The sequence below is a fragment of the Colossoma macropomum genome, unplaced genomic scaffold (genome assembly GCF_904425465.1).
Source record: "Colossoma macropomum unplaced genomic scaffold, Colossoma_macropomum, whole genome shotgun sequence".
Lineage (NCBI taxonomy): Eukaryota > Metazoa > Chordata > Actinopteri > Characiformes > Serrasalmidae > Colossoma > Colossoma macropomum.
In genome coordinates this window covers 317,157-344,794 of record NW_023495663.1, presented here as the reverse complement: position 1 = coordinate 344,794, position 27,638 = coordinate 317,157, and the positions used below count along the sequence as shown (strand labels likewise).

General features: G+C 38.3%; 1 protein-coding gene across 1 annotated transcript; it reads left to right on the top strand.

The window, feature by feature from the left end:
* Window positions 1-142: 142 nt before the first annotated feature.
* Window positions 143-27,180, top strand: LOC118802726 (class I histocompatibility antigen, F10 alpha chain-like). Its single transcript, XM_036563187.1, has 9 exons — window positions 143-343; window positions 15,680-15,952; window positions 16,078-16,365; window positions 18,072-18,356; window positions 19,576-19,695; window positions 23,538-23,813; window positions 25,779-25,817; window positions 25,923-25,976; window positions 26,231-27,180. The coding sequence occupies exons 1-9, from the start codon at window positions 280-282 to the stop codon at window positions 26,332-26,334; spliced, it is 1,503 nt and encodes a 500-aa protein (XP_036419080.1). The 5' UTR covers window positions 143-279; the 3' UTR covers window positions 26,335-27,180.
* Window positions 27,181-27,638: the final 458 nt, after the last annotated feature.

Here is a 27,638-nt window from a genome sequence, read left to right as displayed (position 1 = left end):
AGAGACGTTATTTACTTTTTTCTGCATTCATATTCAAACAGGGCTCCTGCGCTAAGGCTGGATGGTGCTCTGATTGGTGGACTGTTGAGCATAAACTCCTCACCAATCCTAGCACAGGAAACGTGATCTTACTAGCCAATCAAAGCGCGTAAGGCGGAATACGGGTGGGAAAACTATAATACAGTATCTACCCAAATCGGCTCATCAGAGAGCGAGAAAAATCGACTTTTCTCAACAAACAGATCGTCAAAGTGACTCTTGTGATCGTCTAAGGCGACGATGGGGGTGTCTACAGTAGTCTGTGCTGTTTTACTGTGTGGAGGGTTTGTTTCTACTTTCGGAGGTGAGTCGTCCTTTTCTGTGTTTCTGCGCCTTGAGCGAAAAAGAACGGTAAAAAGTGATTTCCAGCAATAATCTCACGAGGCTGAAGTACTGCTGTGTTCGGGGCTCATCGGAAGGCTGTATATCCCAGATAGTTAGCTAGTAATCACGACTGAACTCTGTTCTGGTGCTCGTTAATGACACCACCCGGAGAAATAGAACATGGTGGTCCGGAGAACACAGCCCTTCTCTTTTCTGTGTTATAAAACACACGGATCTAATAGAAGCGCATCAGGGTTTTTTTTCAAATTCACTGCAAGTTTAGCATTTTTCACTCATGTAAGAGGTGAAGGTCGCGTCAGATTTCGTAAACTCGTGTATTATCTAGAACCCTGAGTTTACACGTTCTAAATACGACTTTGTCGGTCGAGGGTTTCGCTCCTCAGACAACCTCCTAGAACCTCCGAAATGACATGTTCTAAGTCGTGGTGAAACAGATTAACCTGCAGTCATCGATTGTCGTCACAGTTCCTGATCTTTCCATTTCGCCGAGTACATTTGGTCAGAACAGCTGGAATCGCTGCAGCGGTCTCGGATTTCTTTCTTCAATAGCTTTGGAACGGGGCGTGTAAGATGGTTAAAACACGCAAATTATCGATGTTGACATCCAAGATAAGCGGCTACAACTCCGTTTAGGTGGGAAAGGTTTGCCTTTTGAAAATCACCAGAACACGTTGATTTCTATGCGCTGCCGCGAGCTCCACTAGAGCTAAGGGATACAATTACATTAAACAATAAAAAAAGGACGTGAAGACCGGCGGGCAAAGCACTTCAGACATTATTATAAGAAAATTCAGCCTTATGAGCTTCAGTACTCTTTTTTTCAGAAGATGACAAATGATGAGAAGTAAAAGGTTTAAGAAAAGACTTGTATTTGTATTTATGGCTCAACAACAACAAAAACAAAACACTCAAATATATGGCATCAGTTGTAATTACAGTGGTTGGATTCAACGGACTGAATTATTTGAAAGTCTTTAGGTTTTTCCATATTACACACAAAAAAGAATTCTGAATACGTGCTATACAGTTAGGTATCAAAGGCAACCCACATGACAGACCACACCTTTCATATCAATAACATTAACCTCTGCAGGCCTGCGGCCACAGGTTTTTATGAAATAATTTCAATAACTTTTGAACATTTGATGATATCACTCCAAAACAAGTTGTATTTGCTCAAGTGCAACCCACATGACATAATACACTTCTTATATAGTTAAGTTAAACCTCTGCTGAAGTTTGGTGATAGGTTTTCATTAATTAATTTCAATAGCTTTTGAACATTTGACAATATCACTCCAAGACAAGTTGTATGTGATCAACTGCAACCCACATGACATGCTACACCTCTTATATCAGTACTTTTAACCTCTGCTGAATTTGCCTGTTTTTGTTCATATTGAAATGATAGCTAGCTGTCACATTAATAGTAAATAATGAATAGATGGACTTTTTAATGTAAAAGAAATTAAATAAAATAGAACACAAATAGAAAAAAATAACTGGTAATGGTTAAAGGAATGGTTAATATATGTTTTATTTTTATTGGAGAGGCAGTTATGACACCTTTATACCTTAGGAACAGGAAGCAGTCCATTCAGAAACACCCTTCCAAGAACACAATGTGAAGCCCCACAAAAAGTGTGCCTAGTGTTCTCTGGCCTTCAGAAAAATGTAGTTTTAACTCCTGCCAAAGCAACTCCTCTCCCCTCAATTATGGGCAGTACTTCAAAATGTGGCACAATAGGCATGGAAGAGATTAATTAATAATTTAATTTTAGTGAGAGTCCTGCTGCCCATCAGCTCCCTGGACTCTGCCTTACGTTAACAGGTGTGAAACTCTACAGACAGTAAACACATTCACAGCCTTCACACTGTATATTCTCACTGATACCTGTTCTACCATTAAAATCAGCAGCTTTGATTTTTACTGCAATATATGTCACTAATCATGCTGATCACTTCATACAGAACCAGACATTATTAGTGCATTTCACAGTTAAACAGCTACACAGCCTATCACAGTGCACTTTCTCAGGTTACGCTATTCTATTTTTATTTATTTTATTTTGTGTTGTATGAATAAAGGTCCAAGTGCATTTTGAAGGAAACATGACTGTTCAGCAGTGAGTATGCATAATAAAAGTAAGTCTTGTGTTGAGTGAACTTGCATTTCAGAATTTCTTTAAATACAAGTTGATAAACAAATATTAGTGCCTGATAATGTTTGACTCATGTACGTGTTGTTCAGAGTATATATTTAGTTATTACCCAGTTGGGAGGGAGGGCTGTGTCCATTTATTTGAAAGGGCAACATTTGGCTCCACAGCAGCATAGCTTGACATATAATGAGAACAGTTTTGTTTTGTTCACAATATCTCAAAATTTGGAGGCAGATACCATGAAATTTAGCAAACATGTTCAAAATTTCTAGACTTTGAACCCTGTCAATTTAGATTCTTATGACCAAAATGTTGCCTTAATTTTTAAGCAGATCAATCATATTTTTTTCAGTGCAGTGGAAAAAGACTACAAAAATTTAATATAACTTTACTGAGACACACCGCACAAATCTACTGCAAAATAAAATCACTGGTACTTTATTAAAGCACATCATATAAATAAACTACAAGCTTTAGTTTGATAAGATAATCATTAATTGAATTTAAATGAATTAAAAAAATATATTGTGAGACATCTATATGACATACAGATCTAAAGTCACTTGTACTGTACAGAGACCCATCAGACAAACACACTGCAACCTTAAGTTTGGTCAGATATGCCTTGGTTGATTTTTTTTTTCTAAAAATAAATGGCTATTGTGAGACATTGATATGATGCACTGATTTAAAATCAGTTGTAGTGTACAGGAACCCATCTGACAAACACATTGTATCCTTTAATTTTGGTAAGATATACCTTGGTATATTAATTAATTTTTATAGATTTTAAATTACTATTGTGGCACATTCATATGACATACAGATCTAAAATAACTTGAATCACATCAGGTTTTCGAAGTAATAAGTTACTACTGCAACACATTTATATGACATACGTATTGAAAAACACTTACCGAGACCCATGCCATAAACCCACTACAGACTTTAGTTTGTTAACACCTACATCTGTTGAATTTTAATTCAATTTTATTTGAAAAAAATTGATTTCACATCCATATGACATACAGATCTACTATATATTTTGGTAAAGTATGTCTTTATTGAATTATCAGAAAATATTTAATTAAAATTCAATCAAGCTAAAGCTTTTTGAGTGTGTTTCTGTACACTAATTCTTTTTGAAATCTGTATGTTTAATAGGTTTGTCAGTAACTTCAACATTGTAATTATTTTTTACCCAAAGGTTGTTGTAGGTTTGTGATATTTGTCTGTGCATCAAATGGATCACTGTGGCAGGATACATGTACTAAACAGCTTTATTAGGCGCAATCCAACACTCATAGTCATTATAGCCCAGGGTCAGTACATAGGTAAGCAGCGACAACAAAATACAAAAAAGGTCAAAACATAAGATATTACAGAACAAGAAGAAGGAACATGGCTAAATAAATGCACTAAGGAAACTGTCTTAGAAAGACTAAACACACAGGTATACAGTAATGTGCAAAAGCCATAGACACTTAGGCAAACGGTTTAAAATCATTTATCTTGTGTGTTTTTGCTTGTGGAAACAGCATATAACTAAAGAACACATACTTTAACACAGTAAAATGTAGCTAGAATTTATTATATTTGAAAATAGTGGTGTGAAAAAGTGTTTGCCCCCTTCCTGATTTATTACTCTTTTGCATGTTTGTCACACTTAAATGTTTCAGATCACTAAACAAATTTAAATATCACACAAAGATAACACAAGTAAACCCAAAATGCAGTTTATAAATGAAGGTCTTTATTATTAAGAGAACAGGAAATCCAAACCTACAGGGCCCTGTGTGAAAAAGTGAAGTAGACCAAAAGATCCTCAAAAGCTAGACATCATGCTGCGATCTAAAGAAATTCAGGAACAAATGAGAAACAAAGTAATTGAGGTCTATCAGTCTGGAAAAAGATATAAAGCCGTTTCTAAAGCTTTGGGACTCCAGTGAACCACAGTGAGAGCCATTAACCACAAATGGCGAAAACATGGAACAGTGGTGAACATTCCCAGGAGTGACTCATCCAAGAGGTCACAAAAGACCGCACAACAACATCCAAAGAACTGCAGGCCTCAGTTAAGGTCAGTGTTCATGACTCCACCATAAGAAAGAGACTGGGCAAAAATGGCCTGCATGACAGAGTTCCAAGATGAAAACCACTGCTGAGCAAAAAGAACATAAAGGCTCGTCTCAGTTTTGCCAGAAAACATCTTGATGATCCCCAAGACTTTTGGGAGAATACTCTGTGGACTGACAAGACAAAAGTTGAACTTTTTGGAAGGTGTATGTCCCATTACATCTGGCGTGGAAGTAACACAGCTTTTAAGAAAAGGAACATGATACAAACAGTAAAATATGGTGGTGGTAGTGTGATGGTCTGGGGCTGTTTTGCTGCTTCAGGACCTGGAAGATTTGCTGTGGTAAATGGAATCGTGAATTCTGCTGTCTACCAAAACATCCTGAAGGAGAATGTCAAGCCATCTGTTTGTGACCTCAAGCTGAAGCGCACTTGGGTTCTGCAGCAGGACAATGATCCAAAACACACCAGCAAGTCCACCTCTGAATGGCTTAAGAAAAACAAAATTAACACTTTGGAGTGGCCGAGTCAAAGTCCTGACCTGAATCTGATTGAGATGCTGTGGCATGACCTTAAAAAGACGGTTCGTGCTTGGAAACTCTCCAATGTGACTGAATTACAACAATTCTGCAAAGATGAGTGGCCAAAATTCCTCCACAGCGCTGTAAAAGACTCATTGCCAGTTATCGCAAACGCTTGATTGCAGTTGTTGCTGCTAAGGGTGGCCCAACCAGTTATTAGGTTTAGGGGGCAATCACTTTTTCACACAGGGCCCTGTAGGTTTGGATTTCTTTTTCCCTTAATAATAAAGATCTTCATTTATAAACTGCATTTTGTGTTTACTTGTGTTATCTTTGTCTAATATTTAAATTTGGTGATCTGAAACATTTAAGTGTGACAAACATGCAAAAGAATAAGAAATCAGGAAGGGGGCAAACACTTTTTCACACCACTGTATGTAGTTGAGATATTGTGAGCTGGTTAGAAGAACAAAGTTAGCTTCCCAAATTCTCAATGCCTGCAAACATTGCTTGGATTTGTTCAAAGCCACCAACCAGCATTCCTGATTTAACTTGATAAGGGATTGCTTAACCATCCACAAGGATAAGTTTGGACGTGCTTAAGAGAACTCACTGGCATATGTAAAATATATGGTGTGATAATTGTAGTATTGTGTATTAATTGTATTAATATAGTTTGTATTTATTCTAATGTCAGTGTTTTTTCTGAGCAAATAAATACTTTTTTTATAAGCTTTATAATATAATATAATATCATTTTCTCAATGGACTAAAACTGTTGTTAAGTATTTTATGTTTGTTAATCAGTCTGATGCCAGCTAGGCTGTAGTGACATCTTCCTATGCCAGCAAGGCTGTGGTGACGTCCTTAACTGTCAATGGGACCAGCATGTTGTCCTCTGACACAAACAGGACTGCACTCTTGAGGAACATGAAAGGCATTATATCTTTATCATTACATCGGGTGAAATTCAGTGATCAAGAAGCAAATTAATGAGTAATTTAAAGCTTTCAATATCCCATATAGAAATAAAGCCAAACCATTTTGCCTTAACATTTATATCACAGAAGTACTCTAATACACTCCTAGAGGTCTACTGTCCTGCAGGGTTTAGTTCCACTACATTTGGGTCTAGTTTTCATATTGGAATATTTACTGAAAAATATTCTCAGAATTCGTTTTTTTTTTTCCAAACCAGATATTGTAGTAGGTTTGTGAAATGTGCCTTAAAAATTACAGGTAATGTTGGATCAGTATGTCAAATGAGTGTGTTACTGTAGTGTGTTAAGAAAAAAATCATTCAAATTCAAGGCCTGTATTATCAAACTAAAGGTTGTAGTGAGTAAGTCAGATGTCTATGTACATTACAAATGATTTCAGATCTGTATGTTATATGGACGTCTCACAGTAGGTATTTATTACAAAGAAAACCCTATTAAAATAAAAAGGGCATTTCCTACCAAACTAAAGGTTTGTAGTATGTTTGTCTGACGGGGTTCTTTAAGTGATTTTAGATCAGTAAATCAAAGAGATGTATTTAAACAGTAGCCGACAGACGCTCCCTCTTAAGGCCTCAGCATACCGAGGCCGACTAGGCGAGCCGCAGACGCCGCTCGCGCTCTACACCGAGACTGACTAGGGGAGCCGCGGACGACGCTCGCGCTCTACACCGAGACTGACTAGGGGAGCCGCGGACGACGCTCGCGCTCTACACCGAGACTGACTAGGCGAGCCGCGGACGACGCTCGCGCTCTACACCGAGACTGACTAGGGGAGCCGCGGACGCCGCTCGCGCTCTACACCGAGACTGACTAGGGGAGCCGCGGACGCCGCTCGTGCTCTACACCGAGGCCGATTAGAGGAGCCGCGGACGACGCTCGCGCTCTACACCGAGGCAAACTAGGGGATCCGCGGACGCCGCTTGTGCACTATATACTGCACGAACTGTTAGTCATGCCCAAAGTAGGGGGAACGGCAGGTGAGGAAAATGTCTCACTCCAGCAAGTGAGAGAACTGTTACAACAGCAAAAAGAGTGTTATGTACAGCTGATAAAACAACAAGAAAGCAACTTTACAGTTGCTTTACAACTGGCCAGACCACGTTCTGTGGTGGTAAAGTTTCTCAGGTTCAAAGATAAAACAACCATCTTAACTAACTCCAAACCCCCGAAGGGAAGCAGCATCTACATTAGTGAGGACTACACAGCTGTACGCCAAAAGAGGAAAGAACTTATTCCAGCAGTGAGAGCTGCAAGAGAAAGGGGCTAAGTAGCACACATCAAGTATGACAAACTAGCAGTCCACCCTCCCTCAAAAAAGAAAAGAATGAAAAGGATGTACAGAGAACAAGAGGTGTGAGTCTAGCTGTACGTACACGAATCAGAACACATGTACAGACAGATAATGTAAAAAAAAAGCACAGTAATATGAGGTGTAACAAAAACTGACAGGGACTGACCTATCAAATGTCATCCTTAAACAAACTGCCAAAGAAGGGGCTGAACATAGCACACCTTAATATATGTAATCTGAGAAATAAAGTTTAAGAAATATCAGAAATATGAAATTCATGTTTTAGCAGTCTCAGAAACACACCTAGACTCTACCTTTGATAATGATGCAATTAAGATACAAGGTTTTAATGTTTTTAGAAAGGACAGGAACAGTTATGGTGGTGGCATAGCGATCTACATTAAGTCAGACATTGCAGTAAAGATCAGAGCTGACTTGATCTTCAATGATATTGAAGCCTTATGGTTGCAAGTTCATCTACCGTATGTGAAACCAGCCGTTATTTAGAACTGATGGTAGAAATGTTGGATAAAGTGTCAGATGGTAAGAGAGAAGCGTACTTTTTAGGTGACGTAAACATTGACTGGCTATCAACTTCTTGTCCGTTTAATAACAAATAGATAAATATCTTAAACACCTGCAACATAAAACAAGTTGTAACTGAACCTACAAGAACTGTGACAAACAAAGCAGGTCTAAAAACATCAGCATGTATTGATCATATTTATACAAACGTACCTGATCTTTGCTTTACTGTGTGTTTTTTCTTTCTTTCCTTTGCCGAGTTGAACAGCTGCCCATCCTGATGCTGATGCTGCCTCTGCTGCCTTGATCGGGTGCCATTGCTCACCGTGCAAACCTCACCCCCACAACCTGACCCCACTGATGCTGCTGCTGCAGCATGAACTAAACTATTCAAATTAATTGTTTCCTTCACCTTTACCCCGTTTTTGTACTATAATACTTTATACTAACAATGTTTACTATCCGGTGTTGACCAGAGGAGGATGGGTTCCCCTTCTGAGTCTTGGTTCCTCTCAAGGTTTCTTCCTGTTTATCTTAGGGAGTTTTTCCTTGCCACTGTTGCCACTGGCGACACTCATGGGGGCTTGGACCCGGACTTCTTTTTGTAATGCTCATTTCCTTGTAAAGCTGCTTTGTGACAACACCTGTTGTAAAAAGCGCTATATAAATAAACTTTACTTACTTACTTTACTTACAACTCTTAGGTGTTACAATTGACAACAGATTATCACGGTCAAAACATATTGAGAACATAGTTAAAATATGGGAAAAGTCTTATCAGTAATAAGGCGATGTGCAACATTTTTAACACCGAGGTCACTAAAACTAGTGTCAGAATCACTGGTACTATGTAATTGTGTAACATTAATAAAATGCCTCATAAACTTGAATGGTTAAAGGTTGAAGACAGGTGGAAGATGATTCTTACTCGACGTATTAAAAATACCTAAAAAAAATATCCAGCAGATCAACTGGAGCAAGTAAAAGGTAGAGAAAGTAATATAACAAGATATACGACAAAAAATTATTTCAAATTACCCAGAGCAGAAACTAACTATATGTGTTGAACAGTAATTTATAGAGCCATAAAGGAGTGGAATTCCTTACCAGTCTCACTGCTTAAAATTGAGGGTAAAATTATGTTTAAAAAACTGATAAACACTATTTAACAAATTTAGAGATCAGTTAAGTAGGTAGGTCCTTGACAGTTGGAACAACACTATGCTGAAGTGGGCAGGAATGTAGATATTGTAGAATAGAATAGTCTAAACTAAAGTTTTTTGTAAATATACACGATATTTTCTTTCAGTGTGATTTTTCAGTTCTCAACCATGTTTCTTACATGACATCCATCCATTCATCATCTAAACCGCTTATCCTTCTGGGCTTACATGACATGTTTACTTTTTATTTTTCAATTTCCTTTTTTTCTTTTCTCTTTCTTTTTTTTTTGTTGTTTTTCTTGATTTTTTACTCTTGTGTTTTGTATGACTTGTTTTGTTAATTGTTACCTAAAGAATAGTCGTTATCACATTAACAGCTAATGGGGATCCTAAAAATAAACAAATAAACAAAAATACTTCCGAAAGCGCCTTTGTGAGTTTACAAACTCGCATAATTTCTGTGGTTTCGTGTCGCCTGTTGCAGATGCTCACTGTGATGCTATGACATTGTATGATAAGTTTCATGGCTGCTGGAAAATTACTTTTTCACTGTTTTAACTATGGTGACGTTTGAGTTCAGAATACTGCCACCATTTAAGGTGGAACGGAGAAATTCAAACAAGAAGCTGGTGAATAGAAAGCCAACCTCAGCCTCGTTCTCTTGTGAACCTAAATATAAGATAACCTGTATGTTTTCGTGCTTAGTACTAGTTATTATGAGTAATAGACTTTAATTTAGGAAGTATTCATTGTTTATTTAACAAATACGCGTTTCACAGTGAAATATTAGTATGTCTACCAAAGCCGAAGCTCCTCAAAGTTGTCTGTCTTTGTTTAGTGGCACGCCTCTTTTTTACCGACCAATCAGAGGCTTTGTCACGTGGCATCTTCGTCCACTGAGTTCGCTCAGCTGTTGCATGCGCAACACGGCGAACGAGTGTGAAAACGGTGGTTGTTCATTTTCTCTGCAATTACGTCATATTGTTCGCTGAAGCCAGGCAAATGTCATCTCCGCAAGGCGTCTGCTGAGGCCTTAAACCTCTTCAGCGCCGCTGCAGCGATTCCAGCTATTCCAGCTATTCTGATCAAATGTACTCAGTGAAATGGAAAAATCGGGAACTGTGACGAAATATGATGATTGTAGCTTGTTCTCTGTTGCACTACGACTTAGAAAATGTAATTTCAGAGATTTTAGGGGGTAACCCAGATATCCTCTGAATATCCAATATCAACCTAACTTTGCCGATGTGGAAAAGTGGTATTTCCAAGTTTCCAACAGCGCTTAAAAAGCAGCATTGCCAACTTCCAATTCGCTTGGCTCCTTATTTGCCGCCTGAAGTTAGCTCCTTATTCGTGGCTTCTTAACAGCAGTTAAGTTGGTAAAGTTGGCTTGTGGTTAGCGGTTCAGATTTCTATTGGCTATAACTCTGTAAGGCAGTAACGCGCACCCACAAATAACGGCGCGTTTTGTTAGTCCCGGTTTGTGAATTCAGATGACGTCATCCACGCCCAAATCCATGAATAAGGGAGTTATTTCTAAAGTTTATAACTTGAAAAGTTGACCACACAGATGAATGAAAGCAGGTTCAGACTGATTAGAGAAAAAACTTTACAGTCCTGATTTGGTGTGATAATTGTAGTATTGTGTGATAAGTGTATTGTTTGTATATAGTTCGGATTTTGTCCGTCAGTGGGCTGTGTAGACCACGAGCAAGGACAGTGAAAATGAGTGAAATATAAGCGTTATTTTACTTTGGCAGGTTGTTTTCAATAAAAATCACAACAAAATCTATGAAAATGTGTTTGATGAAGCAGAGCTGTATTTGTGAGAGTTTCCAAAAATGGAGTTCATTATAACTGACTGCTCCATACAGCTCTATACAGCTGGACCCTGACACTTTATTAAACTCTGTATCACTGCGCCACAGCCCGAAAACCCTTCTGCTGTTAATGAATAATCTTTGACTCTAACGCTGATCACACAGAGCTCCGAGTGTAGTAAGAACCCATTTTTGTTTAAACTGAGGGGCTGAAAACGTATTTTCTTAACTACAACTAGGCTGGTCAGCTAGCTAACAGGCTAAAACATAGCAAACAACTCCAATATTAATGTCACAGGCTTGATTTAAAGTACTAAAGTATGATTCACTGTAAAACGGGCGGATAAAAGACTAAAGGATGTCACCTGAATGTCTTACATGCTTTAAATATCCGTGTTTTACTCAGAAGTAGCATCAAACCCAGGCTGAGTCCCAAACGGCTCCTTACTCCCTAACTAAATAGTGAGCTGTTTAACATTAAGTTTAGAAATTCTAGCTTCTGCTGTCTAATAGTGACTGCTTGTCGTGTATGAATGTGTCTGAATCCCAAATGACCATTTTTAGTGATATTTTGAATTGTTGGGCTGCAGGAGTCAGTACTTAAACTCCTACGTAGTGCACTATGTAGGGAGCAGGGAGCCGTTTGAGATTCAGCCCCAGTGTGAGAAAAGTGGCGTCATCAGACCGGCAGAAGACTCACGGTGGTGATTTAGTGACCAAAAAGTGCTTATTAACTGAAAGTATATGCATTAAACAGTGTTGTGTTGTCATATGTTCACTGTTATATGGAAAAAGTTGTAAAAAATCATGAAATGTCTGCAGTTTACAGTGATTGGCGACCGAATGTTCTTCTCCTCATTCAGTGGTCAATGGTTGTTTAGCAATGATACCGTACTCTAAAGGTACTACATTTCTTGGTGGAATACTTGTTTATGTTGGTTATTATTGATAACAACTTAAACAATAATTATCTAAAATATTGTGCATTTAAATATATTTTATATTTTATGTTGGTTTTTTAAGGCAATAAGCCACTCAAGGCAGTGAGTTTCTGTAATTTTATCACAGGGAAGGGTGTCCTAAAACTCCCTTCCCTGTCATAAAATCACAGTAACCCACTGCCTCTCATGGCTTATTGCTTTAATATTGCATATAGATTAATAAAAAGCTTAAATGCTAGAGAGATTTTGAAGGCATTCATGATAATGAGCTTTCAGTTATCTAACTGACTATCTAACTAGCTGTCAGTGTGGCATATTGAGTAACTGTGCACACAGGTAAATTGATTAAAAGCTGATGTTGTATTTACCAAGTGTCAGTCAAATTAGAAATCATCAGAAGAAAATGTTATTTTTACAAGTATTAAATCAGTTTAGGCCAGACTAAAACCAGGTTTTTCTTTAAGTGGGAGGTTTGTTTCTCTATCAAGAATATGTCATTTCTCTGGCCTGACGTGAATAAGGCCTTTAATATCCACTTGAAATTTTAGCTCCCTATTAATTTTCCTACATGCAGTACTGCTCAATGTGCCATGTTGCCAGTTCATTTATAAGTATTAAATCAGCTCAGGCCAGACTAAAACCAGGTTTTCCTTACAGTGGGAGACTGGTTCTCTATCTGGTGTGACATTTATAAGCCTGGAATAAGACATGGAAGTCCTTACAGCGGCAACAGTTTTGCTTTCAGTTCACTTTCTTGCAATACATATGTCTTATATTGCATATTTAGTCAAAGTCTTAGGCTTTTTGGTAGCAGTATACAGCGGTGTATTCTTTGTGTACATTATGTGTGAGTATGTCCAAACAAAAAGAAAGTTGTTCAGCATAAGAAACTTCTTACTTTTTCTGCGTAAAACTAAATTAAACCAAAGCCTAATGAGGTCTTGTATTAGTAGTACATTCATATTTTATATTTAACCAGTATTTAATTGTCACGAATGTCATGAGCGAAGTGGAAGAAACAGACTCTATCTCCCAGAATCCTCTGGGAGATCACATGACTTTGACGCTTCCTACAAACCCCAACTGACTGCTGATCTCCCCACACGCTCCTATCAGCGTTCTCGATTGCTCGAATTCTGATGTGTTACACCTGTGTGTTTTGATCATGTGACTTCCTCAGTTTAGCTTATAAGCCTGGGCTTTAGCGTTAGTTATTTGCGAGGTATTGTTTCATTTTGTAAACTACTGAGCTACTGTTCTATCTGTGATCCTGATTTTGTGCATGACCTGTATTACCCGTTCTTTTTGACTCTGTGTTTTGGATTTGCCCTTTGGATTGATTGCCCTGGATATCTGTTCTATGTGTTTTGACCTTTTTGTCTGTTTTTTGACGACGACTTTGGATTCTGACTTCAACAGTAAAGCTTACTTCTCTTTCTTTATCCGCGAGCGTCTGAATTCTGTGAAACCGTTACATTAATACATTGTTAAAATGCATTGTTTTTAAGTGTTCATGCTAGCATATATGAAACCTTGTAAATACAGACATTTAATTACTTTTTAAAATATAGCTTTTAGCTTTCCTGCATCTCCGCAATATTGCTAAATTGAGAAATGCATTTTCTCTACAGGATGCAGAAAAGTTAGCTCATGCATTTATTACTTCAAGGCTAGATTACTGTAATGCCCTGCTGTCTGGATATCCCAGCAAAAGCCTTAACAAGCTTCAGTTGGTCCAGAACGCTGCAGTCAGAGTTCTTACTAGAACCAGAAAGTTTGACCATATCAGCCCAGTTTTATCAACCTTACACTGGTTACCAGTTAAATTTCCGATTGATTATAAAATTCTCTTACTGACTTATAAAGCTCTAAACAGACTCGCCCCTCTGTACCTGAGTGAACTTCTCTCTCACTATGAACCATCACGCCTACTTAGATCACAAGGTGCTGCTCACTATTAGTACCTAGAATTAATAAAGTTACGTCAGGGGGGAGAGCTTTCTCATACAAAGCCCCCCAGCTTTGGAATAATCTTCCAGTCAGTGTTTGGGACTCAGACACAGCCTCAGTCTTTAAGTCTAGGCTAAAAACTTACTTGTTTAGTGGAGCCTTTGGAAATTAGTTTTCCCTGTTAGATAAAAGATGCAGATCTGGGGGTTCATGGTCATAGAGTATTATGGTAAACTGGGAGTGTTGGTGCTGTCGTCCCACTGCTCACGCGTTCACTCACTCACTCACTCAGGTTTGTTGACAGTGGAGTGGAGAGCCGTCAACATCTCAGGGAGCCTCATGTCTCTGTTACATTTCTGGTTTCTCCCTCTTAGTTAGGCTGTAATAACTAGACCTGCCGGAGTCTCTGCTGCTCTGTTACACTGTAATCTGTGATCAGTCTAACAGAACTAACTATCCATGTGTTTCTCTGCCGAGTTGAACAGCTGCTTGAACCATCCTGTGGGTCTTGCTTCATCTGCCTTGATCGGGTGCCCACAGCTTGCCTGCTTTCTGGACCTGTCTGATTATCATGGAGCTCCTGCTGTACAACGCTGTGCAAACCTCACTTGCCCCCCCAACTACCAACACTGACCCTCCTGATGATAATGCTGCAGCAGAGGCTCGAACTATTTAATCACAGACATTGCTTCACTTGCCTCACAAACTATTTAATTAAAGATATTGCTTAACCTGCTTTTTTCCCTTTTCTGTATTTTAATATATTATATACTAATGTTAAAACCTTATTTTCTGCTCATTTTGCTCTTGTGTTAGTGTTGCTATTCAGTGTGGTCCAGATGACGATGGGTTCCCCTTTTGAGTCTTGGTTCCTCTCAGTGTTTTTCCTTGCCACTGTCATTGGCAATGCTCATGGGGGCTCGGACCCAGATTTTTCTGTAAAGCTGCTTTGTGACTGTGTCTGTTGTAAAAAGCGCTACATAAATAAACTTTGACTTGATTTCACATATTTCAATAAATTAAATAGTATAGTGTTTTTTTAACACCACTATAGAAATCCAAATTCAGTTTTAAATATGTGCTTATTACACATAATATTACACATTATTACAGTAATAGAGTTTGACCGATATGTTGGTCATCTAATAATATTGGCCAATATTAAGGTTTTACAGATTTATTGGTATCAGCAGAAATTGCGCTGATAAAGCACCACTGATTTCCCTATAATGTTATATAGGAAAACTACATGCAGGGATGTGATGCTCTTTTGAGCAAAAAAACATTTTTTTCGTTTATGATAGACTCCCCTGCCTGCTGCAGAATGTTCTTTTGTGCTGCTGAATTTATAAATAAAAGAAATGTTGTTATAGTGTAAATTGTAATTTAACAAGGTCCTGCAGTATCTTTTAAACAATTATCTACCTACCTGCTATCCTTAATTATTGCAATGTTTAATTCCCCATAACTTACATATCATACTTTTACTATTATGTATTTATCTGCGATCCCCAAAAAATTCTGTTTAGTTGTGTAACTACTAATATATAATTTATTAAATTTTGTGAGATTTTGTTTGAATTTATAAATTTAGTAAATCACTATTGAACTAAAACCATGAAATTTTATTTGGATGTCAGCCAATAAGATTGGCTATCAGCAATTTTAGGTCCAAAAATCAGTATCGGTGACAAAACAGACATATTGGTTACATATACATATTACATACATATCAGTTCTGATTAACATGGAGTTTCTTAAAATATGTCAAAAATGGTTAATGGTTTTATCAGTGAAGCCCATGCTGAGTAGCTGTGATCTTTTTCTCTTCTTTTCTTTCTCCAGATCAACACTCTCTGTACTACATTTACACCGCTCTCTCCAAAGATGTCGCTCTACCAGGGATCTATGAGTTCACAGCACTGGGTCTGCTCGATGACCGGGAGATCGACTACTACAACAGTAAGGAACAGGTTAAGATTCCTAAGCAGGACTGGTTGAAGGAGAAGATGCAGCCAGATTACTGGGACAAAGGCACCCAGTCTCGCAAGAGCAAAGAGCAGTGGTTCAAGGTCAACGTGGACATCCTGATGCAGCGAATGAGACACAATCAGACCGGTCAGTGATTTATCACTTATTCTTCTTTAAAAACATCACAAGTTTCCATCCGCTGTGTGATTCCTCTGGTTTTGAGCAGCTAATGTCTTTATCTTCACTGTCTTGTTACATTAACTCAATTCCAGACCTTCACGTTCTTCAGTGGAGACATGGCTGTGAGATCGATGAAGCAGATGGAAGTGTCAGATTTCTGAGAGGCATTGATGAGTACAGCTACGATGGGTCAGAGTTCCTCTCCTTTGATGATGACAACATGCGGTGGATCGCTCCAGTTCCAGAAGCTCTGCCAACCAAAAGGAAATGGGATGATGTGCCCATCCTGAACCAGTACACCAAGGGTTACCTGGAGAAAGAATGTGTGGACTGGCTCACCAAATTCATGGAGTACGGAAAAGAATCACTGAGAAAACACTGTGAGTCCCAGAACATTTTGCTAAGTCTTTATTTTTTTATTTGAGCTAGTTACTTGAGGTAAATGGTAGTTGAATTTGTTTTATTCTTTTCGACTGGGTTATTTACTAGATTTCTGAGTTTCGGCAAAAACAACATCAGAAGAGAAAGAACCATGTTAATTTCCAAAGTACAGTAATATTATAGGATTTATTACAGGAGGCTGCAGACTTTCGAAGCTTGCTGCTCATGGGATTGACAGGCTGACCAAAATTTTTGGCATAAGACAAATTTATTTGTTTGCAAGCTAGCCAGGATTGTGGTTAAATGATTTTTGCATTGAGAAAAACAATTCTGGCAGGGATGAACTTTCTGCTGTCAAATTTTTGTTGTTTTTCCGTTGTAAGACTCACATCCTTTTATCTCTTTTCTCTTTTAGCTCTGGCCAGCAAGTAAAAGCCAGTCTGTGATTTACTTTTGCTCTGTCAATTTCTCTTTTTCTCTTCTCTCTCCCTCCAGCAACATTTTTTTTCAGCCTTTTCGTAGCCCCTGCCAAGTCCACGCTGGGAATACCAAGCTAGCTTCTTCTTATAGCTAGCTCAAGAACCATAGCTGTTGTTAAAAAAAGTAAAGTCTGGGAGCGTTTTCTTAAAATAAAGGATACATATTTTTTCATCCTCTTACTGTAAATATGGCCATTAGGCCTTGTTAGGCCTCACTGGCCCAATCTGTATAAAACCTCATTGTGTTGATTTGAGCTTGAATCTGCAAAATTGCCACTTGTGGCTATATTTATTATTATAATTATTCATTTTTAGCTATGCTTATTTTTTACTGTAGCTCAAAATTATGGACAGGCTTAAACAAAGCGATACATTTTTTCCTGTGGTGCAAATTTATTTTCTGATGAACAGAACTCACTACATTGCCAAAGACTTCAGTGTTGCAGCTCTTCACGCTTCTAGGCCATATTTCAGCCGATTATTCAATTCTTATTTGATGAATTTACATGCATAACGAAATTTTAAAATCATATATTATTTTTTATATATACATAATTCCAATTCTAATGTTGATTAGTTGTCCAGCCCTTTAAACAAACCTTCTGAAAACAGACAGATATTTTGCAGGCTTATGCTGAAATATTGAACTGTTTTGTTCCAGAACCTATAATGTATTATTTCTTTATCTCCCAGAGTTCCTTTGCACCGTTTGAGGGTGTAGCTATGTCTGCACTGCATAAACATGGTCACAGCCTCACTAACCTGCAGTGCAATGCAGAACTCACAAGTCAGTATTTTACTGCTACTTTGCTAAGGGAAATAGTCACATGCCACTGAAAGACTGTGGTAAAAAGGTGAAAATGGTTGACTATCAATAACCTGGACTTTAACAAAAAGACTGTTAAATGTACTGAGAAACATTTGCGGATGTTCAACACTGCAGTTTATCAAGGCTCTCGCATTTCACAGCCCCAATTTGACTGCTCCCTTTTAAACCACTTGGAAAGAATTCAGCAGTTGGTGCACTTTTCCAAATGCGTGCAGGTGTTTTAAGCAGTTCTCTAAGTGGTAGTTGGAAAAGATATTTTGATTGGCTACAAGAGGAAGCATGTGTCTGCACTCATACTTTCACATTGTTAGCTGCAGTGAGAACTGATTCCAGATGACTTTTTGACAAAAACTTATGTTGAAATGAAAATGTGTATTTGCTTTTGTTTTCTCTGTAGCTCCACCGCCTGTTCATGTGTTTGCGAAGAAATCTACAACTAACTCAGGAAAGCTGACCCTGACCTGCCTGGCCACGGGCTTCTACCCCAAAGACGTGGTGGTGAGTGTGAGGAAGTTCCGCACTTCACTTCCTGAACACCTACTAACATCTTCAGGAGTCAGACCCAATGATGATGGAACCTACCAGCTGAGGAAGAGTGTGGAGATCCAGGAGGACGATACAGCAGAATATGACTGTTATGTGACTCACGTCACCCTCAAAAAACCGATAATTAAACAATGGGGTAATTATATCTCTGTTTTACATGGTTGTTATTTATTGTTCCAGTTAATGGAGGTATTACAGAAACATCCGGACTCTCTCTGACTCCTGAAATCTGTTTAGTTACCTCGATTAGGATTTGAGAGAGTAGACAACTGTATTGTAGAACCATCTTAACTAGATAAAATGTCCTAACTTAAGTACAACTTGTGAGATTGATGTTTTTATAACATTTTAGTATTTTCAAAGCAAGACTCCATGGGTACTTCTCCCTCATATTACAGAACCATCTACCGAGAGAACTACATCCCTCAATGGATACCTGTTTTCTCAAATTTATATACTTCTTTCACAGATGAGACGGGTAGGGAAGAACGCTCAAATTTAGCTTGGTTTATCCAAGAATCTTCTCAACTGTTGAAGAAAGAGTAGTTGTCTGGGCATTATTCTATTTTTAAATGGGAAGACTTTCATCTGTCCACTCACCGGGGGTTTGTGTATTTTGGGGGGGGGGAGTATGACTAGGCAGAACTTGCGGGGGTGGGGTCGTCATTGTGCTACTGTGTATAGTTAAAAAACAGCTGCAGTGGACCACTGCATTCTGAGACTATATAGCATCACATTTCTGTTTATCCAAAAGACTGACTGCCTTTCTCTGTGTAAATTTCAAGCCACATGTGATCTACTGTGGTCTCAATATGGCTTTAATTTAAGGTAGTAATGGCAAAATGCTGAGTGGGACGCTGAGAAACTGAACAGTGCTCAGAGTCAGTAGCAAAGTGCCGCCACATGTTGGTGTATGGGTTTTAGACCATATGAAGCGAAGACAGAGAACACGAAGATACTGTTGTAGAGGGTCAAACATTGACCAGGATGCAGCAGAATGTTTCTGAATGGTCAGGCTCTCGCTTTGCTCTGTGAGTGTATGGTTGTTTATTGTAGATGCTATCTTCCTGATTGATCTAAATATGATCTATATATTTACTCAATCAGAAATGTCTAAGCAATGCGTGCTTCTCTTAGATTTTTCTTGCATATCAGTTTTGTATAACTAGTCTAATGTGCATTGAAAAGTCACCCATGTAGCCTAGAAAAAGCATTATTTTCCAAGAAGGGATGCAAACATTTGTCCAGAGGGCAGATCTTGTTACCAGTTAAACTGAAGTACAGACAAAAATATAATGTTTGATGTAATGGTTGATGTATGGGCTTGCTTTATTTTTTTATTTATTTTTTTGAAGATGGAAGCTGCAAGGACTGTACATGGACAGGGATCATTGTGGGTTTCGTTGTAGGAGTTCTGGTAACAGGGACTGTGGTGGTTGTGGTCATCTTTTTCATCAAAAGGAAAGGGATCATTGGTAAGTGGAGTTACATAATTACAAATGTTTACTGTATTTTATGTAAGCTGCTGCATCCTGAAGTTAGAAAAGATATGTTTTACAGAAGATTACATGTAGAGATAATACTGCATATGTTATTTGTGCTTTTACATCTTTTATCTCACTGTCAGCATACTCATACAATCAGGTCCATAGGTATTTGGGCAGTGACATTGTTTTTGTACTTTTGCCTCTGTACACAACCACAGTGGATTTGAAATGAAGCAATCAAGATGTGATTGAAATGTAGACTTTCAGCTTTATTTTAAGAGGTTTAACATAAATATTTCAGTAACCATTTAGGATTTAAACCTTTTTCACAGGCTGAAAAGTAATTGGACAGTTGACTGACTAGCAGTTTCATGGCTAGGGATGGCCTATTCCCCCGTTATTTCATGATAAATGAATGCAACAGTATGTAATCATTTTACCCTAAAATAACAGCTTCATAATAATTTTGATGGTACACTGACTTAGTAAGAATGGTAATGGTAATGGCATTCCAGCCTGCTGTAGCAATGTAACTTTGGAGAAGGGGGCACAATACTTCTCACAAGAACTGCATTACACCACGTCACGTATCACCAGCTATGACAGCTATGAGCAAGGGCGGTAACGAGGAGGTGGAGCAATGAGCTTGAGTTCTCTCTCAGCTACTCAAAAGAGCTGAGAGGGAACAGAGAGGGAGAGGGACGAGCAACAGAAAGGACGATGACAAGAGTGAAAAGCTGAAAAACTCAGGAGACTGAGGACTGAAAAATCTAGTTCGATGCCACTGAAAAGTGACCAGCTTTGATTGTGGTTTTGTTTTCTTTGTGAGTGTTTGAGCTTGAAATTAAAAAATATGGCTGCTGCGACCCTGATACCTGCCTCCAGCGTCTTCCTTGTGCCCGGGATAGCGCATGATGCCAACACATTGAGGACGTTACAAAGCAATGGAAGCAGGTTGAGAAGCAGCAGGTGGCAACTTGTCAGATGGTCAGGAGCCTGTTTTTGGAATGGCAACCCTCAAAGTGCATGGGGGCAGGACCTACCCTCTCACACGCCCTCAAGGCATCATCAGCCTATTCAACATGGTGAAGGCCTCTTTGTATTCCTGAATGCATTTGCATACTGCAGTAAGGTCTGCATCAGTGGACAGTTTATTGACCAACATTGCTTTCGCTGCAGCAATTTCATTTTGCAGGCTCATACCATTTCGCTCTATGCCTGCAAGCACCTGAAGCGGCTTCAAGAGAGAGTGGTCAAGAAAAGATGCTGATTTGAGAGAATCTTATCTCCATCTCAATAATAGCTCTATCAAGAATTCTAAACATAGCTCTTTTAAAAGACAGATTTGGAGTGCTAGTTCGGCCATCAGAGTCACCGTGCCCAATAGTTCACAAGGCAACACTATTGTCAAGCTGTGAGTTCACTGTCCTTCTCCTCTTGGTAGAATTGGTATTTCCACATTGAGAGAAATGCTCCTCCAGGAATGAGTCACTTCTCATCGCCTTCAGTGTCTCCAGTGAAGCAGTCACTACCACCCCTGCAGTGAACAGATCTACTGTTTGCGACTGCAGAATTGAATTGGCTGGCTTCAGCACACCAAGCACATGGAGGAGAACTTTGCCAAAAGACCACATGCCTCTGTCCTGAGATCAAAAGGACCACTATCCTCCCCTGCTATCTCTGACAAAAAAACTCATGATCTCATGATACTGTCCTCATTGTCAACAACAGACTTGTTGACATCATGATGGCTGGTCCAGCAAATCTCTGGTAGCCTATGTGCAACATGATGTCTGTGACAGAATGTGTTCAATGAACTGGACCATTCAAAGACTTTTTAGGCAAGAGGCTCTGATTGCATCACATGTATCACTGCCAAGTGGATCTGGTGGTTGTAGCAGTGCACATATGGAATGTCCTTGCCTACTTTTTGCTACAGCAAAGTCTGCACACCACCCCTCACCCCAGACATCACTGATGCACCATCATAACACTGAGACACTAAATTGTCAGCATTGTATCCCAGGTCAGAAAGATAAGACAGAATTTGTTTTGCACACATATTCAGCATCAAGCTGACTCAAGTGAGTCAAGCCAATTAAATGTTCTTCAGGGATGGAGTTGTGGACAAATTATTTTTGATACGTTCTAAATCTTACAGCAGTCCCTGGTTCCATCTCTTTAAATGCAAAGTCCAGGAGAGTCAGCTTCCTCATATTTGGCCCTCATTTCTTTTAAAACCATTTTGGTGAAAGTTTGGGATCTTTTTGAATGGTGTAATCAAATACCCTAATTAAAAGACCTGCCTCATCCCCATCCCCCTGACAGTGCCCACAGAGAGCTAGCTCATTTACAGTGAGAAACCGAATGACTTCACTTATGCTTTTAACATAGTACCTGTTATTTTCTGTCTGGGTTTGACCCAGTAGTTGCACAATACTTTGACCCATCTCAGAGCGATGCTGGTATTGTTGCCATGCAGGCATCGCTCTAATGTGAGGAATGCTAGAGGCATGTTTAAGGAAACCACCGTCTGATTCAAGCGCTCTCTTCCAAATAATGTGTCCATGTTTCGTGAATATGTCCTCTCATTCAGAATTGGAAACACCAAATTGCGACAGGCAAAGCAAAAGCAAGCATCACGTGAGACTTCTCACAGTTTGTCCAAATGGGTGCTTGGGATAACTATTAAAATTGGCTAGGATGGGCTATCCATATTTAAGTCAGGAGTGGACAAGGCACAGCTGGAGGATGGTGTGTCTGGATTTTGTGTGGGACGGATGTTTGCTGCCCTTGACACCGAGGCAGTAATACTCTGCTCGACAGTGGAGGCAGTATTCTCTGGGGATGAGGGTGCTTGTTTTTTTAATGAGCCACCTATCCATGCTGGAACATTCACCTAGCTAGCTAAATAAAACTAATCCTTAGATGCCTGCCCTGTCTCCTTGGTGATCTTCAGAGCAGTAGGCGGTACTGTGGGACCCTCCTCTGCAGTAGGGGACACTGCATCCACTGTGCCCCCATCGCCCCACTCGGCAACAAAGGAAGCCACTCATTGCAGCTTTGATCAGCAATGTCTGCTGTAATGTAAGAGCTGAGGCAGGTTGCAAGTGCAAATTAACTTTATTAGGGGCATTCCAGTACTCATTGTCACAGCAGGCAGGGGACAACACACAGGCAGGCAAGAGAAGATGCGGATCCATAATCAGAAAACCAGAGAAAGTAGCAGGGGTCAAAACCATGGACAAACAAACACAATAAACAAGCTCAGAGCTCAGTTAAACTCAGTTTAAAAACACAGAGACTTTGCAAACTCAGAGGAAACAAAGGAGTACAAGTTGTAGTCTTAATGAGTGCAGAATCAGATGCAGGTGTGAGTAGTGAGATGGAGAGAGTCCAAGCAGGGAGGGGGGAAAACATGACATCTGCTAATTATGCTAATTGTTAAACTTAGAATTTTTAAAATCATATCATCAATTTTAGAATCATATTTTAGTGATACGTTAATAATGAGTGAACCGATTGTGTTTTCATCCCTGTGCAGCTGTCCACATGTTCATCACACATTCATCTATGTGTGATTTCCACTTATTATAACAAAGATTTGAATTTTTATTGACAATCAATCCTGACATTACTATCTTATATATACATTACTAACTCATATATTATTACTGCCAGTGTTTCACTTTTTTAGCTGGATACATGAAGCTAAAAATCAAGGCTGTACAATATGAATGCACCTGTTCTCTTTTCCTATCAGACACTTTCCTCTCTCTCCAACCTCTCAACAGCAGCTGTAACTGCATATACATGTATTTCTTTCTCAGTGATCTCCAGCCCCAAAAACCTCAAAGTTGTGGAGATCAAAGCAACGTCTGTTAAGGTCCAGTGGGAGAAATCACTGGGGGAGATTGACAGATACATCCTCTTGGTTTCACCGAGTCAGACAAATGGATCAAGTTTAAGTCGGGAGATCCAGGTGACATCTGGGGAAGATGCTGCTGAAATTGATCATCTGGACCCTTGTCGTTTGTACATCATCACTCTGGTTGCAGAAAAAGATGGTGCACGGAGCAAACCAGCAACTGTGCAGACGACTACTGGTAAGCATTGATAGAAAAACAGTGTCATATTTTCATTAGGCCTTCAGTAAAACACTTGATGTGTTCAGAATAGCCCGCTACTGTTTGCGTACTGATTGTGCCCAAATGTGTTAGATAATATATAGAATGGGACCAACATGAATTCCTCCACTACACCAATGATCAAAGATACCCAGATGACGTACTCCTCCAGCCAAAATAAATATATTTCTGTGTTGCTGGACACTACAGTCTAGATTTTCATTATTAACATATCATACTTTTTGTATGGATGTCCATTAACAGTATGTAGGAGAAAAAGCCTGCATCCCAAAATGCTTAATACAGTAGTAAACACTGTAAAAAATGTGCTACCATTAGAAGAGCATTTACTAGTGTAGTATGTGAAATATAGAAGTGTGTAGTTTGGTTCACATTGTAACTAATTAGTTTGGAATAATGACTTCAACATTTTGATTTAGTAGGTCAAAATAATGACTAATAACTAAAAAAAAAAGTTATTACTTTTTGAGAAATTTTGTGAGAATTTGACATAATACATCATTATTTAGACAGATATTTTTCAAAGATATTATTTTACCATTATTAATAAAAATTGAGACAGTATTATTTTGACTTTCTGTCTGGAAATGTTGGTTTGCGGGTTTAAGCTGAACTGTGCAGAGTACCTTTAGAATTGGTCAGGTATTGTAATTCCTTGATTAATTTCCCTGAGGGCGTCCTGGTCCATTGGGAACTGTATGATTCTGACTCTTGATCAGCTCTTCCTTTTAGCTCTGTGACATCAAATCATGACTGACATTTCTGTGACAGAAGCCACAATGCAAATGAGTAAGGCTTCAGTAAAGCAGCAACTGCAGAGCCAAAAGTGTCACAATAGTTTGGGGAAAGAAAAAGGTCAAATCATTATTTGGAAAAAAAACACTCTGAAGACACGATGAGTGTAAAATAAACCCATAGTATTAAGAAATACCAGTTTAAAACACTTTTACTAAAAACTAAAACCAATTGGTTCATGTTTTTATTGCCTTTGAATGAATAATGACATAACACAGCAAGCATTCACAAAATGTTTTTTTTATTTCAAAGCTGAAAATAATTTTGTTGCGCTGATCTGTGTTCTTGCTGAACAAAAACAAAATGCTCCAAAAATAAATCTCAGCTATTCCCTGGCTATAAGAGTTAATTATTAATGTAAATTAATCAATTAAATAAATAAATAATTGAAATGATCATTGTTACAAAAGAATTATAAAATAGTATTTTATGATTAGCCCTAGTACATACATATTTCATAATTTTTATTCCAACCTGACATGAGCACAAAATGGCAATTCTTTGCTACTCGTCTAACTTTGTAAAACATTTTTACATCTTAGTAAAAGTGCAGGAAATCAACGCTAGCATGTACGTCCAATGAAAAAAAAAATTGACTATATTAAGCCAGATGTTTACAGTAAAAAGTGACACAGCAGATTTTAACACAGATCTGCACAAATTCTGTGTAAAACGTTTTCTTTAGAAGTGCATTCCTGAAAGCACAGTGTGATCTGGCTGACTTTAATTGTTCCCTCAGCGCTGATTAGACTACAAATTGGAAACACTAGAAGTTGCTTTGTTGTTACTGAGATAGAAACCAGGGGTCTCATTTATCAAAGGAGCATACGGACAGTTTTGTGTGTTAAACTCACGTGTGCAAATTTGTTTCTTGTGTATGAGAATGTTTGTATGGTTAGAACTGATGTTTTAGTTCTACAAGATCTAGTACATGTTGCACTTGTGTATGCAGTGGTGGAGAAGTGTAATCACAGGCAAACTCATTATGAGATACTCAGACTCCCATTATCATCTATTTCAGCATAACTGACTGAATGATTGGTGACTATTGTGTTCGATAAAATTGAGCTTTTATTATTTTCTGTGGTCTTCTTCCTCTATTTTAATGCATATTTTATTTATCTCTAGGGTCTAAAGCTGGTCGTTCTGACTCCATTTCTGACTCAGGTAATAATATTCTAAACTAAATAATTTAAGATAAGTAATTTTTGTAATTATTGAACATCTGTGCACTGTAACTCAGCAGTGATTTGTCCTTATTGACTGTTTCAGAGGACAGCAGCAGTACTGAAAACATTACAACGAGCACTGATGCTTCTCACTCTGGTAATGTTTCTGAATCCTCTTTACTCAGTTTAGGTTTTTAATGGTGATTCATTGTTTATCATTGGTAAACGTCTGTAGTGGCTTTGAGAAACACTGTAAGAGTATCACAGTGTATGTAAGGATTTTTTGGAGGATCCTACAGAGTCACAGAGCAGAGCAGAGCTCTGAGGACACTTTTCTTTATTTCAGACTCTCAGAGAATGAACTGCCCTGTATATATACTTTAACAAGTGAATAAACATATTGTTTTTCAGGATTCAGAAGCTCTGATAAAACTACTGTGATGCACAGAACCTTCAATGATCCTGGTAGAAAGGCACATGGTCCACCTGCAGAGGATCAGCGGCCACTGCTTTGAGTGGTTTTGTAACCAATACTTTTATCTGTGATATGCGTGTCCAGAAATTGCCCTGGAAATGCATATAGCTAGTCACACTAGTAACACTATGTGTCCTCATGATATATGTATGCTTTATTTGCTATGCATGTTACTCATAAATTTAGGGTGGACTGTCTCTGTGTCTAGGTTGACAATAAAAACATACAATAGAAATAAAAACCTGAAAGCATAGAATAGTTTCTGAAAGGGGCAGTGTGGGTAGATTGGATAGGAATGTGGGAAAGTTTCTACACTGCAAATGAGAAGTGTAAGTACATTTGAAACATGTTGGAAATAATGGAAATCATGTATTTTATTGCAAGTAAAGTGAAGTAAAGTCCATTGGAGCTGAACTCCAGATCATCCAAGATTATATACCAGCACTCTCATTTACAGTATGGACTCTTTACCATTCACTGACCTGAAGTCAGTACTTTCACATCACTCTTATCTTAACAGAAATCATCCACATGAAACTGCACTCCACTATTCATCTGGTCATGATAAACATAGGAAGAAGATGATACAAGTAGAAAGTTGGTGAATATACAGAACAGAAGTTAAGCAGATCTGCTTTTAAGCAAAAGCTGAACAAGCATGAAATCATTAAACTTATTGCTAGAAAAGCATTAATATTAAGTCTCTCTTTCCAGCATTTCTTTTTAGCACTATCTGTTGCAGTGTACTGATTTTAATAAGTTTTTAAGAACACATACATGTTTTTTTTATGTACCTCCTTGTGGTTTTACTTTTGTAACTATGTTCATTTTTTCATACAGTACTTTTTTCTGTAATATTGTCATATAAATAAAGTGGTTTAAAAAGCGTACTTGTAGTTTTAATATTTATTCTATATTTTTGAGTACTAGTCTACATCTGTGTGCTACATATTACAGTATGTATGCATACAAGTAGTATTTAAAGAAACTGATTTGAAATAAAATGTTGCTATTAACTTCAGATAAAGTGGCAGATTCAGATGTGTTTTAATGTCCTTTATTTAATTATTTTTCAGTGTTTGTCACAGTTCATAGTTTTCTTGACTTTTCTCAACAAAAAGCAACATGTTAAACAACAAAAACAGTTATGCTGTTGATTTTATAAGCTATTTATCACAGTCACAGCTGTAAGTTTGTTTCCTGTATTGGGACTGATGTTAGAGCATGTGTTAATCTCAGATTAAACCATGTTTAAACTCAAGCAGGTCTCACACTGGGCCTAGAAATGGGCATCACAGCTGCTGATCATGGAAGTTCTCCATATTGCTTTCAGCATGGACTTCA